Source organism: Ascidiella aspersa, chromosome 1, assembly GCF_963924565.1.
Source record: "Ascidiella aspersa chromosome 1, kaAscAspe10.2, whole genome shotgun sequence".
NCBI lineage: Eukaryota > Metazoa > Chordata > Ascidiacea > Phlebobranchia > Ascidiidae > Ascidiella > Ascidiella aspersa.
In genome coordinates this window covers 35,248,384-35,264,217 of record NC_139447.1, presented here as the reverse complement: position 1 = coordinate 35,264,217, position 15,834 = coordinate 35,248,384, and the positions used below count along the sequence as shown (strand labels likewise).

Below are 15,834 nucleotides of genomic sequence, written 5' to 3'. Positions count from 1 at the left end.
CACAAGGGTGTCGCGAACTATTTATAACTCCGGTAGGGTGCCGCAAGCCATGAAAGGTTGCAAAACACTACATTAACCTATTGCTCTTGGCTACAAACATACATACAAGCAAACGTATATCTTATTTGTGCAATTTATTGTCAAGTGGCGCTATGTGAAGCCAGTAGCTTCCCCATTTCTTTTACGTTTTCTTCCACCGAGTTTATCCAAGCTTCCATTTTCTCACTTGCCTCCGAATCCAACATCGACTTTTGGCGTTGCTGTCAAATGAGGAAAACAACGTCTGGAGTTTAAAATTGATTTCAAAAGGGTAAGTCGCAGTTAACATCATTAACAGTGTTGTGATGGCCAAAGTTGACTTGAAAGTCTTTTGGGCAAAATTACATTTTTTCGCAAATTTTGTCCTTAATTAAACACAATTTGGTAAAATTGGGATATTTATGTCAATTATTAACTGCACAAACTTAACCTTATTAAATGCAAAATCTTGACCGTTTTTTTGACTTGCTATGGGAAATATCTCAGATTTTTGTAGGTTTTATCTTAATTTTTTTATTCAAGTTACGTGACTTAGATTTGTCTTGCTACGGTAATGACTTGGAATGGCGCTACATTTGCTATTTGTTGAAAATAGATTTTTACTTGAATAGGCATTTGACATAAACTGGTGATTGTGGTGAAGATAAAAATAACATTTAAGTCTGTTTTCCCGAGTCTTCAGTTAAATTATAAATCACAGCTTGGCAAAGGTTCTCTAGTCTGATTTTCAGACAGTATTTGTTTCGTTTAAGTATGACACTTACATAGGCGCAGCCTGGGGGGGCCATGCCCCCCCCCAAAATATATAAATATTTTACTGTTAATAATCTGTTTTTTTAGCATTTCTGAGCAGTACCACAAAAGTCGATCACAGGCATGCCACACCTTCAATTGTCATGGACTGTTACGTCACAAACGATGTAGTTAATATTACGTTTGCTTTACAGTAATGTAGTTTTACTACTTTTAGACAGATTTTGCTCTTTCAATATGTTTTGAGTATTGCGATAACGTTCAGTTGCTGCTCGAAACGGTTTGCTAACATTGTTATAGTGTTCGTTACGGCGGTTAATACAATGACAAAGGCTAAACAAAAAAGTTCAAACTTTTTGGCCCCCCAAAAAAATTTTCGGTTGGCTACGCCACTGGAAACTTACCTTTAACCTGGAAGCGAACCCATTGATGGACATTCTGAGCGCCGCTAAAACCTGCCGGGTGATGTTTTCCTTCGAGTGTACACAAGCTAAAACAAGAAAGGTGATGTTGAAAGGAATAATCTTTTAAATACGCAATTAACCATAAAAAATACCACCACAGTTCAGAATTAGACAAAACTAGAAGTAAAACCTTAGTCAGTCGGAATATAACCTAATTGGAAGGAATGAGGTTTAAATAAGCTTTAACTAAATCCCATCTATAATATAATCACTGACTACACCAAGATTTGCAAACCGACCATGGAACCCATTTAAGAATCCCTGACCTAATTCACGTAGATCCCCAGTGTTCGTCCACTTTCGTTGGTGGTTAATGGGTGGGCTTTGAAAGTTGGTTAGGGTCGAAATTATTAGCGGAGTTAGTGGTGTACTTTGGGGTGGGGTTTGGTGTCTGGTTCTGGCCATTTGAGGATTTTTATTACGGGTTTAGGACTTTTCGGGTTTCGATTTAGACGTTATTGCGACTGCTAGGTATAAGTCCTGTTTTGGTCTCATTTCCGAAAATGTGCTTCCGAAACGAGGGATGAGAAAATATCGCAGATCGTCCTTGTCAAGGTCATTATCCACGTAGACCAAGGGTCCTTAAACTGGGGTCCATGGACACCTTGGGGCGACGTGAACTAGTTTTGGGGAGTCTATGAAGGCCAATGAAATATAAGTGTATATTTAGGAAGTAATTAATTTTCAAAATAAATGAGACTCAATTTTACCTTCACATTTTTGGACCGATCAACAAAATTATAAAGTCTATGTATTGTGACGTCAACTTATGACGTCCTTTTTTGAAATTTTTCGCCTACCGTGGTCCACGCGAGGCAAAAAAGCAAAAAAAAGAAGGATCCGCGGTAAAAAAAGTTTAAGAAGCCCTGACATAGATCTCCAGTGTTCGATCACTGTCCTTCAAAAAACTATTTCACAGACCCCAAGGGGTTTATGGACCCCAGTTTAAGAACCCCTTACATGAAGTGCGTATTGGCATAGACCATCAGTGTTCACTGTCCTTCACCTGCCACAATCAGCGTTGCGGTTTCGACGATCTGCCCGATCTTCTCATCGCTCTTCTCCCATCCCTGGATCTGCATCGAGGTCCTGAGGCTCTTGTGAAGATGCTCCAGGGACCGGGACGCTTCCTCGACGTCCGGGGAAGTCCCGTCACCGGTGAGCCGGGCGTAAAGGCGCCAGACGCCGGGGTCGGTGGAAGTTTTGCTGCAAATGTGCCCGAACAGCTTGAGGAGTTTCGGCTTGAGACGAGAAGCTGGGAAGACGTAATGAAGATAAGTTGGTGTTTTTAAGGTGTTTAGGCATCTGAGCGTTTAACAATTTATTCAAACAGTAATTAGCGCTCTCCTAAAAGAATGAAGTTTTTTTGTTTTTGTTTTTATGCATCGAAACGTTTTATCCATTTTCTCAAACAGTGTTTAGCGCTCACCCAGACCTAATACTTTCTTTAGAAAAGAAGGTGAGTTGTTTAAAGATGTAATGAAGATGAATGTGTTGTTAGGCTCTGAAATGTTTTATCAATTTTATTATCAATCTATAAAAAATGAAGTTGAGTTAGTTTTAAAGGTGTTTTCGGCACCAAACCGGTCTCTAAAATTTCTCAAAACGTGTTTAGCGCTCACCTAGACCTAATACATTAAAAATGAAGTCGAGTTGTTTTTAAAGACGTAATGAAGATAAGTGTGTTTTTTAAGGTGTTTTTGGGACCGAAAGGTATTATCAATTTTTTTTTTTTTTTTAACAGTGTTTAGTGCCCACGTGACCTAATATAATGAAATTACGTATTATTTTAAAGAGGTGATCAAGGTGTTTGTCACCGAAAGGGTCTTTAAATTTTCTCAAACGGTGTTAGAAAAAATAGCTTTGGCCAATTTTAGCTCTCACCTGAGCCAAACCCTAAAAAAATAGAGTTATGTTAAGGTGTTTTAAGGCACGATAGGCCTTCTAAAACTTCTCCTAAACAATGATGAAAAATACAGCTTATTTTAGAGCCCACCTACCCGTAACACTTAAAATTGAAGTTCAGGTTTTTTTGACAGACGTAATGAAGCTGACTTTCTTACGGGGACTTTACCATGTTGGAACTTTTAGGATTTCACGACACGCAAATGGCGTGAAGAGATTAGGTCTTTAATTTTGTTTGGTATGATCTGCACTTCTAATAGCAACTAACTTGCGAAGACCAAAACTCGGAAAAACTGAGTTAAGGCAAAATATATTGCACTTAAATATGAGAGCATAATCAGTATTTTAATGAATTCGATTTATTTAAATCAGATTTCATCCAAACTGACTTTAGGCTATGAATTTCGTACGTAAGGTTTACTTTTATAAAGAGACCGAAAGTCGATTCTCAACTACGTACAAAAATTGTCTTCCAAAGTTTTCCTATTTAAAATACAATTTTGGCTGTAATAGATGCAACATGTTATATTATCGCGTAAAATATGCTTAAAATCTTTTGAACACCACTTCGCCTAACTTTAGGGCTTTGCCATCACCACGATGTTTTAATACTTTGATTTTTTTAATTTTAAATATAAATTTCAAGTCAAGTGTGTTGTGTATATTTAATATTGCTCATTTGGTTCAAACTGAATGCAAACCTGGGATATCCTTCGCGTCAAGGATATCTTCAACCACTGCTTTCACTAAAACCGTTAATATCGGGATGTCAACGAATTTGTCCTTCAAGTTTAACAACCTGTAATTTAAAAACAATGTCGCAGTTAGAGCACATACAGCACGTTTAAAAAAATAAATCAAAATCAACATGAAATTGAACGTATTTTTCACGTTACCTCTCATATGCAGTCATAGCTTCATTAAATTGGCCCACATCTGTACTGATTGCGACGTAATTCTCCCAGAGCTGCCACTTGTCGAAGTTACATTTTATCGCCTCCGAAAGCGCTTTAAAAGCCTCTTTCCTGTGAGTAAGCCAAGGTGATGTGAACAAGTCATTTCAAAATGACTTAAGACCATGCCAAGTCTTTTGCAAAAAAATTACAAGTGAAGACCCAGTCAAGTCATCAGTTGCCAAGTCACGTGCCAGTAAAGTCTTTAGTTGCCAAGTCAAGTCCCAGAAAAGTCACCAGTTGCCCAAGTCAAGTCCCAGTAAAGTCATTAGTTGCCCAAGTCAAGTCCCAGTAAAGTCACCAGTTGCCCAAGTCAAGTGCCAGTAAAGTCATTATTTGCCAAGTCAAGTCCCAGAAAAGTCACCAGTTGCCCAAGTCAAGTCCCAGTAAAGTCATTAGTTGTCCAAGTCAAGTCCCAGTAAAGTCACCAGTTGCCCAAGTCAAGTCCCAGTAAAGTCACCAGTTGCCCAAGTCAAGTCCCAGTAAAGTCACCAGTTGCCCAAGTCAAGTCCCAGTAAAGTCACCAGTTGCCTAAAATTTCTCCTAAAACAATGATAGAAAATATAGCTTATTTTTAGAGCTCACCTACCCTTAACACTTAAAATTGAAGTTCAGGTTTTTTTGACAGACGTAATGAAGCTGACTTTCTTACGGGGACTTTACCATGTTGGAACTTTTAGGATTTCACGTCCCAGTTAAGTCATCAGTTGCCCAAGTCAAGTCCCATTCAAGTTATTATTAGAGCAATTTAACTTAAAATCGAGACAATTCATTGACAAAAATAAAACGTTAACCTAATAGTTGGTAAACTTGTTCAAGTGAAGTCATTTTTCCAAAGAACCCAAGCCAATTTATTTTGGTCAAAATACTTAAGTCAAGTCAAGTCATTTATAAGTAAAATTTATCTATATTTTTGTAGCAGAAAGTAACCACAAACCCAAAAAACAAAAGTGGAACTTATTTAACTGGTGATCGATGCTTAGTAATGCAAAACGACAATTTTGTGGCAACCAATGTTAGTTTGCAAAGAATGGTTACAAAAAAGCACGGCTTACCGTTTGTTACATTTGACGTAGGCAGATGACAGGTTGGCCCAGGCTTCGAAATTCTATAAACACAACAAATTTTTTTTGTGATTTGTTGTTTGGAATTTATATTGTATGTATATAACTATATATATTGCAGACATTTATTAATTTTCAACGAAAGCGTTGTGTTTATAGAATCGGCAATCTAACAAGTTATTTTTTGTATAATTTTTTTCTTAAAAATCGTTTTTATAAAATTTATTCAATGTGCTCGCCCTATTTCTGGACAATGCACACATCGCAATTTCGAAAATCGGGCATTGTACCATTCCTCGGCTTTCGACTCTTTTTTCGAACCGAAAAAAAAAATGATTGATTACTTTACTCGCGCAGAGTACTCTGGTTAAACTTTGGAGCTTTGCAAAGCAACCGCGATGAACTTACATCCCAATCCAAAGAAACGCATCTTCGGAAAGCGTTCGCGGCCTTTGCGTAATCGTCCAGCATAAGTAGGGTGCAGCCAAGCGTAAACCATGTCCCCATCTGGAAAAAGTAGAAACTCGTTCCATAAAAATATATATAAAGTTAATAGTGTGCATCCCAGTTCTCTTTGAAATAACTATATTTTTACATGAAACTGTTGTAGTACATTTAAACCAGCAGGGCAATTTGCACAGCAACTGAACACAGCATTGTTAAATAGGCACCCGTATCATTTAGTACAGTGCTCTCAACCAATATGGGTCGCCGACCGCTAGTCACATTTATCAATTAACAAAATTAGGGAAGCAATACAAATAATGCCTTAGAATAATTATTAAAATTCGAAATTCTTTATCCTAATGCCTATTTTTTGTTCGCTTACAAGAAGCTATAGTTTTTATGTCGCTTACGAGAAAAACCAATTGGGTCGCCAAAGCTCAGTCGTCATACTTACGCCTAATATTTGGGTCGCCACGAAAAAAGGTTGAGAAGCACTGATTTAGTACAACAGTGGAAAAGCCAATTTGGCATCCATCGGCCTGAAATTGGTGAACCTACAAAACGGTCATGAAAACTTTTAACTAGGAGCGTCCGGTAGTATCGGATTGGTGTCGATACCCAGCGGTACCGTAACTTTACTCGTCCGATACTAGGGTGGTATCGGTGCCGATCCGATACCAAGTTAATAAAGGTATATTATAGCGATAATATTGTTTTTAGGGTGACAATACCTTTAAGGTTCACCTTTTTGAAAGAAAATAGGTTAGAAACTGGATATAACTAAACGTATTAACGCGAAAACAAGTTTTGTCGTAATGAATTTGGAATTTCAACGTTTGGTATCGCATCGCGATACTTCGTGTCCATATATATATATATGTATGTAAAGTATCACAAATCACTACTTTTAACCATTGAGCTTTTCTGTGACGAACCAAAGGATTTAACATTAGGATTAAGGACCAAATTTAATATTTAGGTAGCCTACAAATAAGTTATGGAGCAGCATAGACGAATCAAACCCCCTATATTTCCAACTTCGATTCACGAAATAAGTTCGCACCTGCAATGAGAGAATCGCCAAGGATTTGTCAAAGCACTCGACCGCCTCTTTGAACTGCTTCTTCGAGACGTGGTAACCGCCCAGCGATTTCATGGCGCGCGAGCTTCTCTGCTTTGAAAGTTCCCAGGCTTTTCTGTAGTGCTTAGGTTCCTGGAAAAAGTAAAAGAAACTAAATCATTTCAGACGCACGAGGTGAATTGGAAAAGGGGGCATTAAAATCTAATGATTTTATTTTTTTAGGCAATTTGTACTTAATAACGCGAAAAATCGAAGTTCAGTTCACAGTTAATATATGAAACAGCATTTCGGTCTTCTACGATGAAAGTTTAGCCAAATAACGCGCTGTACAATTTGCCTGCATGTATGAAATATCGTTTAGAAACGAAATGACCGCACACAACTGCAGCTTACACACATATTGAATATATAACTGCAAAAGGACGAGAGTAGTTGGAAATTGCAAGAATTTGAGGTCAAAATATTGTTTGCGTATTTTTTGCGGAGCCCCTCCCAAGAAGGCCGCAATCAACTTTCGTGCTGGTATTTATCCAATATTGGTAGACTTTCTAAGATGTTGTTGTTTATTTACGGGGTGCTGGGTGCTTCATATTGTGTTATGTTTTTAGACACTGAGGATAATTTGAGCAGCGAAATAAATTTATCACACAACATCCAAATAAACTGATTTTTCATTTAACCAATACTTAGTTTAATCCATGATAAAGATATATAAACGAACCAAAATCAACACTTCGGAAAAACAGAGCGTCTTTAAACTTTTCTCCCACCTGTAAAACATCACCCAGGAGACACCAAAGGTTGGGAGTTTCCTCCTCCTCAATCTGCCTCTGGATCATCTCGATCGCGGCTCCCTTGCGTTCGACCTGGATGAGACACGTGATCGCTTCCTCCCACATCTCAAGGGACTCGAACTGCTGGAGGGCGCTGTTCACCGCGCCCAGGCTCATGTAGAGGCTGGCCAACTCCCGCTGGAAAAAAAACTCAAGTCAAAATACTGCTTGGGTGTGAATATGCAGTGTTATAAACTAGTCATTTTGAAATGGCACAAAACAAATGCAGCGAACAAAACACAGAACTTATAAAGACTATTCAACAACTAAAAAACATCTAAATGCGCAAATCCAAAAATAACTGTCCAAGTCAAATCTAATACACAAATTAACAAGCCAAGTCCCTCTGGAAAAGATGCGGCGTTAAAATACTGCTTGGGTGTAAACATTGTTGTTGTAAACAAGTCATTTTATAATCGCACAATACCCAGTAGTTAATATAAATAAACAACAGCTCTTCTGGTAATCAAATTATTTACCAACGTTTTTGGCAACCACAATACATCCCATGTATTGTACGAGCGTTCGGTGTCACTCACCCTGACGAAGGCGACTGGCGTAGGTTGCAAAAACGTTGTAAAATATTACAATTACCAGAAGAGCTGTTTTTTTATTTGCATAACTAAGCCTGGTAGCAACAGTTTATATACCGAGTAGTTAAGTTATTTCAAAAATAACCCAAGTCCAAGTCAATTCTTCTGCACAAATTAACAAGTCAAGTCCCGCTGAAAAAGACTCGGCGTGAAAATACTGCTTGGGTGTCAATAAGCAGTGCTGTCAAGTTTAAGTCCCAGTCAAATCTTCTGCACAATCCAAAGTCCCAGTCCAAGTCATCAGTTGCGCAAGTCAAGTTTTAGTTAAGTCATTATTAGAGCAGGTCAACTCAAGACAAGTCATTGTCATCAAACGAAAAACGTTAAATTAATAAAATCCGTAAACTCGCCGGCCTGTGAGCAGTTAATTTAACAAAAAAATTACAACTATACGCAACATATAGCAAACAACTTGTTTTCCGTGTAATAATTTTAACCCACATTATTTGACACAATGGATGGAATCCAATAATACAACTTTCAAAATGAACTTTAAACCGTTTCCAGTATGTTGAAGAGCATATAAAGAAGTTTACATTTTACTAAAGCTGTAACTGACATTAGCAACAACAGCACAGGGCTGTTAAAAATGTGACTTCAGTTAGTTTCCAAAAAAATGTTTAGGTCATTACAATTGGTATGATCAACCTTCAAATATCCGCATTTGCAAACATAATTTGCAATTACCTTATCTCAGCAATTCGATCTGCCTAATAACCGAGCGAGTACAATTTTTAAATTGTATGCATTATTTTACCTTGATTTGCCAAATCGTGTTTGGGCGAACGCTGTAAAATAGATCGAGTCGATTTCCTGATGACGTCACTTGCTTTTGCGAGATGAGCGTCACCAGATCTTCGAGTTGCGTCATACTCCGCTCCACGGTTCTCATCCGCTCCTTCTCGTTTCGACATCGGAGCCGGAGCGCCTCGGATCGGATGCACCAGGTGCTCTTCGAACTAAGGAGAACCTGGAAAAAGTTGGTGTGAGAGATCAACCAAAGAGTCTTATGTTCACGGCTCAAGTCAAGTTAAGACTTTCAAAAACCTTGGCTTAAGTGCACTTAACTACAGCACTGCTGATTTCAGCATTTTCAGTCATGGTAAAAAGTAACAGTTTCTACACTTTAAAAAAATTACCTTTCATTGATTGTTAACTGTTAGCAGCTGCTCACTAATGCATATATTTTAAACAGTAAAAACAAGTTTATGCTGTAAATGACCAATGACTTAAGTGGCTTTTCACCTCATTACAAACAGAAACATTTAATGTGGAATTTGTGTAAGAAAAAAAATTCGGATGCAGTTGATCAATTGTGTAAACGAATTATATTCTGTAAAAAAGCCAGAATGAAGGCTGAAATTGATTCAATACGGAAAAAAAGCAAACCTCTAAAATGGCACCAACTTCTTCCTGTTGTAACTTGTTGGATGGACTTGCCTTCTGCATTGAGGTGCTAAAAACATGTCAGTTTTAAAACCTCAGTTTTAGCCTTCTTCAATCATATAAATTTACTTAAATTTAACATATTTACAACAGAAGGCATTTAGTTTTATAACGTGACACAAAATTTCTAGCCTGTAGTTCGATTTCGAATTTGGGATTTTTCTACTTTTACTGAACTTATCACTTCATCAGTTTTGAGTAACTAACAAAATATTTTATGACAATTTTTTTAGTGACTTACCATGCAGCCAAAATAACAGCAGAATGTTCTGGACATATTTCTGAGGTTTGAATGTCATTTTCATTCACCAGCTTGACATGCTCCAATAAGGTGTCATCATTAAGTGATAGGTTCTAAAAACCAAGCAATAAAAATACATATTATTAAAAAAAGGCAAAAGAGGTTTAATGTTTATGAAATCCAATTAAACCTAAAAATAATTTATTGCATGTTGTTTGATTAATTATTTTTAATGTGGCCCTGCAACAACCCTTTTCCCAAACTCTTTTTTGTCACTGAAACTAAATTGCCTAAAAAGGTGTAGCTTAGGACCAAAACCTTTAAAACTATATCATATATATCATATATGAAACATTTTTAACGTAGGAGAATAATGGTTGGAGGTTGTAGCAAAGGTAATAAGAGACTGACCAATGCCTCCGCAATATGCTGAAAATGAATACAGAGTTTTTTGAAACAGTCAAAATGATACCTACTTTTATATGGGCTTTGATATTCTTATTACATTTAAAACCTTATTATACTGTTTTGTTTATTAGGTCGCCAGACATATTGTGCAATTCATGCAGCACACAGTATTTTGCAGGTCTCTACCCCTGCCCTAGACCTACCTTAGGAAAACTGTCTTCTTCAAATTTTTTAACACTTGAGATAAAACTAGAATCTTCTGCAACAGTCACGACCATATGCAGTTGGGAAACTGCCTTTTGCTGAAAACGCGTACGAAAACCGAGAGCACCTAAACAGGTGATTAATAAATCAAATAAATATCATCTACTTTTATTTTATAAAAAATCAATCTGCCCATAGATGCTTACCAGTTAACTTGAAGTCAATGCCGGCAATAGATTTAGCTCGGTCAAAATGATCACTGGCCTGTTTATACTGATAGTAATGTAGAAGAACATGTCCCAATTCCAAGTGTAACTGAAGATGCAGTGATCTGGAAAAAAACAAACCATAGTCTGTAATGGCATTTAGTAACGATTTGGGTGCTTAAAGTAGAATACCTGGTATTCTAGAAAAGAAGGTTTCGAATCTAGAATAGCAAATTCAGAATATCAATTCCTAATACATTATTTGTATATTTTTTTCATGGGGGATTAAATAGAAATATACCTTCGTTAAATCAGAAATCAATTGCAAAACAGTTGCCACGTATTACAATTTACCTTTGATAAAGCAGAAATTAATTGGACAACAAATTTTCCGCTATATGCAAACCAAGCACTATAAAAACTTGTGACATGCCTTAATCCGAAATTGCCACCCATGTGTGTGCAAAATAAATCACCTGCATATGAACAATTAGAAGTTGCCTTTCCCCAGTAATAAAGGGTTATTAAAATAAATCTTAGCGGTTCTAATTACCCAATATAAAGGGCAAATTTAGATTGCAATACCTTAAGACTTGAATCCTAAGGATACAATATCCCACTTTAAATATTCCTAGTTTTGTGACTTAAGTTTATAGTAGTATTTATTGTCACATTTGGTTTTGCATAAAAAAAACACAACAAGTGTTAAATATTTGCCCTAGGGCACAGGCATTAAGCTACAATTAAAAGACTAATTTAACTACAAAAACTTACGTGTTATCTGTTGATTTCAAAAATGTATCATCAGATAAAATTGTGACCAGAGCTAGGGTTTCTTGAAATAAGGACTCTGAATGGACGTTTAAAACTTGGGAGTGAATGTTGTAGCATCTTAACAACCACCAATGTGCCGCCTAAAATCACAATAAACTAATTCTTTTTAATTTGTTTCATGAAAAATACCCTCAATAATTAAGACCATTTAAAACATATTGGGAATGATGTTTGTCATTAAAAAACTGTTTAGCATACTAGACAGGTGTTTAACAATGGATTTATGGTTAAAGGTTACTTGAACTTTACCAGTCAATCATTCATGTAATAACAATGTAGAGTCTTATTACTGATATGAAATAATAATATTTACCACAAAACTTGGGTCTTCTTCGCTGTTCAATTTGGCAAAAACACGGAAAATTTCTTCTGCTGCAAATAAATAATGAGGCGCTTTTGCTAACTTGTAAGTCTGACTCTCCTCACGGCCTAGAATTTTTAACACTTCGTCCCCGGCATCAGGATCCTGTAGCACAACGCTTTATCAATTTAACGCTGTTGACGACACCAAGGCAACAAAAACTTACACTCTTTATGGAAAGTTTGCATGATGTATATAGAATAGAAATTATTATTTAGTATTTAGCCACTGGTCTAGAATCCTGTCACAACAGTGAAACAATTATTAAATCAACGCACAATATTTGAGTTAGGGTGTGTTTGGGTGAGAGTTGGTCAAGTATTATTATTTAATAATATTGCTTAACCTACCCAAACCCAAACGCTAACCCGTACCCTAACCCAAATAATGTTTGTTGTTGTAGGATTCTAGACCAGCTACATTATTTACATACCTGAAATATTTCTTTAAATGAATTGATGTTTTCTTCTTGCGGTCCAGTCCAATTCAACTGAACAAAAGCTTGTATACAAGAGACTCCAAGACAATATAAAGAGTAAATTCTGTAATTTTTAGCTTTAATTACTACCGTGATTTACTACCCATAATTTTAAACAAATTAAAATTGCCTTATAACCTACAGGTTTATTTTTAATTTCATAACAAGATTGTTTATTTTGTAATACATAAAAAAGCCAATAATTAAAGAGCCTTTTAAACTAACTTGTCGAATGTCTTTTTAACCAGTTCTTCATTGCATAAATCAAGCAATACTGAGAAAATAGTATCCGGTGAACATGTTGGGATAGAATGTAAACATTCTGTGATACATTTGCTGTAATTTGAATCTAGAAGAGACTGGACAGGAGCAGAAGATGTGCATGGAAGATCTATGAAAGCAAAATAATGCAACTAGAATACAAAACATTTAGTTTTAAAGCCTATTATATTTAGGAAAGTAAAATCAATATATACTAATGGTGTCCAAGAATTTGGGGATGAATTCTGTTTAACAAAATACGATATAAAAGAATGATATATTTACTTTGTAGAAAAAGAGTGGAAAAAGATACTTTATAACGGGGCTCCATAACTGGCGGACCATGTTCCGACAGCGCCCCTTTTCAGTGCTGAATCCGGACATTATCTGTCTCAATATTTACTTAGCAATGCGATTTGATGAGTTTTTTTCTGGCAAATAATTGCTGCGGTTTATTGAAAACCCCTTTATAGTAACGAACATATGTAAATAAGACCGTATTACATTTTGTATGACTGTAAATTATTTCATGAGAGAATTAACGGACCTAAGCCAATTTTAACTTTTGTAACTGGACCTTTGCTAAAAATAACTGAGTAGCCCTGCTTTATAATAACAAACAATGTACCAGGACGTTGGAAAATTATCCCAAACTGGCTTACCTTTTTGGGAGTCAGTTATTCCCAACGTCATCCATTCGAATATCTGAAAGTCGTCCGACATTTTGCGCTCCACAAATATCGTTGCTTAACTACGTAAGTCTAAAACTGCGACTTCGGGTTTGCGAATAAAAACAAACGCAAGAATGACGAAACTCAAAAGGCACGTGTGCGTTACGAAATAAGGAGAACGCGATATTAACTAGGGGGAATTTCGGCAAACCGAGAAAGATAAGCGACTTTCGTCAATATAAAATTATTCAACTTAAAATTGAAATAAATATTAAACACTAATATAACCGAAATAAAGTTTTAAATTAATAAAAATCACTGAAAACTTTGAAATGACAGAAAAATATCTAAGTTGGCTACGGTCGACTGGGTCCTTGCTATCTACGCAGTGAAAAGCCCTGCTTCTGCCATTCTCAATTTGGCGGGGCTGTAGGTCAGTCGGTAAAGAGGCAGCTCGTAGATCTAACGGTAGTGGGTTCGAATCGCGACTAAAAATTCTGCTCGAACATCCATTCATAAATCGGTGAGTGTTATGTTGTCCGCTATCAGCTGATTATTGTTGTTAAAGACGCGCTGTTGTAATTAAATGATGTTGGAACAATGTTCAACCATAGAAATGCAAAAGTTTGGGTTAAAAACCTATTTAGGCCCCAGTCTTGGTCAGAATCCTACCATCTTTGTTTACACAAATCCCTCCATTTTTGTTTTTAAGAATCAGTTGCCAAAATTGAAATTGCAAGGAAGAAATAAATATAGGAGAATAACCCTAATACTAATAATGTTAACAATATACACCCCCAACGAAAATGTAGTAGGATTGTAGACCAGCGTCCTTATTTATTTTACCATATACGGCACACCTTTGTGTTTAAATAATGTAGAAAATGTTTAACCAAATGGAAATGCAAATGTCCAGCTAAACCTATTCATTTAAGCTGATATTTAGAGGCTGAACCTGATTTCTGGAAAGCGTTTATTTTGCTATGTACAAATTAAAACGTTGCTTATGGTAAACCTGTATTTTGAATTTAGATTTTAACAGTACAATGATTTTATGTTTACCTCAATAGAACACTTTGTAATTGTGCTGAATGTAAAAAATGTACAACATTTTTGGTTCAGTCGATATGTGATATGTGGCTTCCACTTAATAACATGCTTTACATGTAGAGAAACCAAATCATGATCATCAATTTAGCAATTAAGGGTTTAAAGTTCACTTAGGCAACAAGGTTTTTTTTTTGATTCGGCATAAGCCATAACCATTGACGTTATCCGATATTTTGTCTCGAAGAAAAATGTGTGCAACGAAGTGTGGTGTAAATTCATTGCAGCCCTTGTTTAAGAACAGTATATGTCTATTAAAAGCATGGTGTTAAACTATGGGTGTTATTAAAGTTATATTTGGAAAGCTAAATTTAATTGAGTGGTTAATTACAAAAAATGTTCCACTGCAGTGATAACCCAACAAACAGACTTAATTATGACAACACAAGCATGGCGATTTAAAAAGCATTGATAAATATTTTTGTACATTTTCTAAATGCTTTTAGCTAGGCAGATGTTCACTATGTAAGTATATTTGTAATCAGTAATCACAAAATACGTTCGGTAAATTACCAAAATAACACTAATATTTTGACACATAGTAACTAAAAATGCAAACATTTCTGTATGCCTTGTAACCCCAAGTACCAAATGTTAGGCAAGTAATAAAAAATGATATATTTTCTCTAGACAAGCTGTGTATTTCAAAATGGTAATTTCGTTCTATGCGTTTTCTAAATACCGCTTTTTACATTTTCTGAAGTTTATCATGGGGAAAACGTGTCCGCACTGCAAGTCGAGCGACTTGGATGTGGACCCGTCTCGTGGCAACACAGTTTGCATGAACTGTGGCTCGGTGCTGGAGGAAAACACGATTGTGTCCGAGGTCACCATCCAGGAAAATGCAGATGGCTCATCTTCTGTTGTCGGGCAATTCGTGTCATCTGAAGGTGAGTTTAATCGGAAAATCAAATATATAAGCCATAAATTACACTATTTTTTATATCAACTGCTATTTTAGCTACTATTAATATATATTAGTATCAGTACATTTAGGTGGGATTTTTTGCTGATATTTTCCTGTGTAAAATGGTTTAGCTTTGTCTGAAAAAAAAACATTTTGTTGGGCAAAGTAAAATATTGTTCAGCATCATGCAAAGTTATGTAAAATTTGAGTTAAATAAATATGGTAGGATAAACTGAAATGTTATTTGGATTTTACTTTCTATGAATTTCAGTTATTATCACATCCCAGGTGTATAAAAAATATTTGGTATATGCTTAAACATAAAAATCAGGTTTCCGTCGATCTTTACTATTTAAGCAATGTTTGAACCATTTTAGATCTTAAAAAGACCTGAAGGTTTTCTAGTTTCTATTCATCAAAATACTGTTTGTTGTACTACCACTGGTTTATATTACCGTGAAGTTTAAATGCAAAATATGATTTTTTGCCGTTTAGTGCAGAGCTGATTTTTTAAATATAGTTATTTAAAAATTTATAAGTGTGACCCTTTTAATTTTAATGTCATAAAATTATTATGG

The 15,834-nt window shown here is 35.9% G+C and overlaps 1 protein-coding gene across 1 annotated transcript; it reads right to left on the bottom strand.

The window, feature by feature from the left end:
• Positions 1 to 140: 140 nt before the first annotated feature.
• On the bottom strand, positions 141 to 12,020 carry LOC146170259 (tetratricopeptide repeat protein 27-like). The gene is made up of 17 exons (XM_083388010.1): positions 11,999 to 12,020; positions 11,785 to 11,843; positions 11,412 to 11,551; positions 10,638 to 10,762; positions 10,431 to 10,558; positions 9,820 to 9,932; positions 9,522 to 9,588; positions 8,890 to 9,102; positions 7,477 to 7,677; positions 6,689 to 6,838; positions 5,587 to 5,685; positions 5,170 to 5,222; positions 4,058 to 4,186; positions 3,863 to 3,960; positions 2,263 to 2,511; positions 1,197 to 1,282; positions 141 to 260 (listed from the first exon to the last, which is right to left on the bottom strand). The coding sequence occupies exons 1-17, from the start codon at positions 12,018 to 12,020 to the stop codon at positions 141 to 143; spliced, it is 2,052 nt and encodes a 683-aa protein (XP_083244136.1).
• Between the last annotated feature and the right edge of the window lie 3,814 nt (positions 12,021 to 15,834).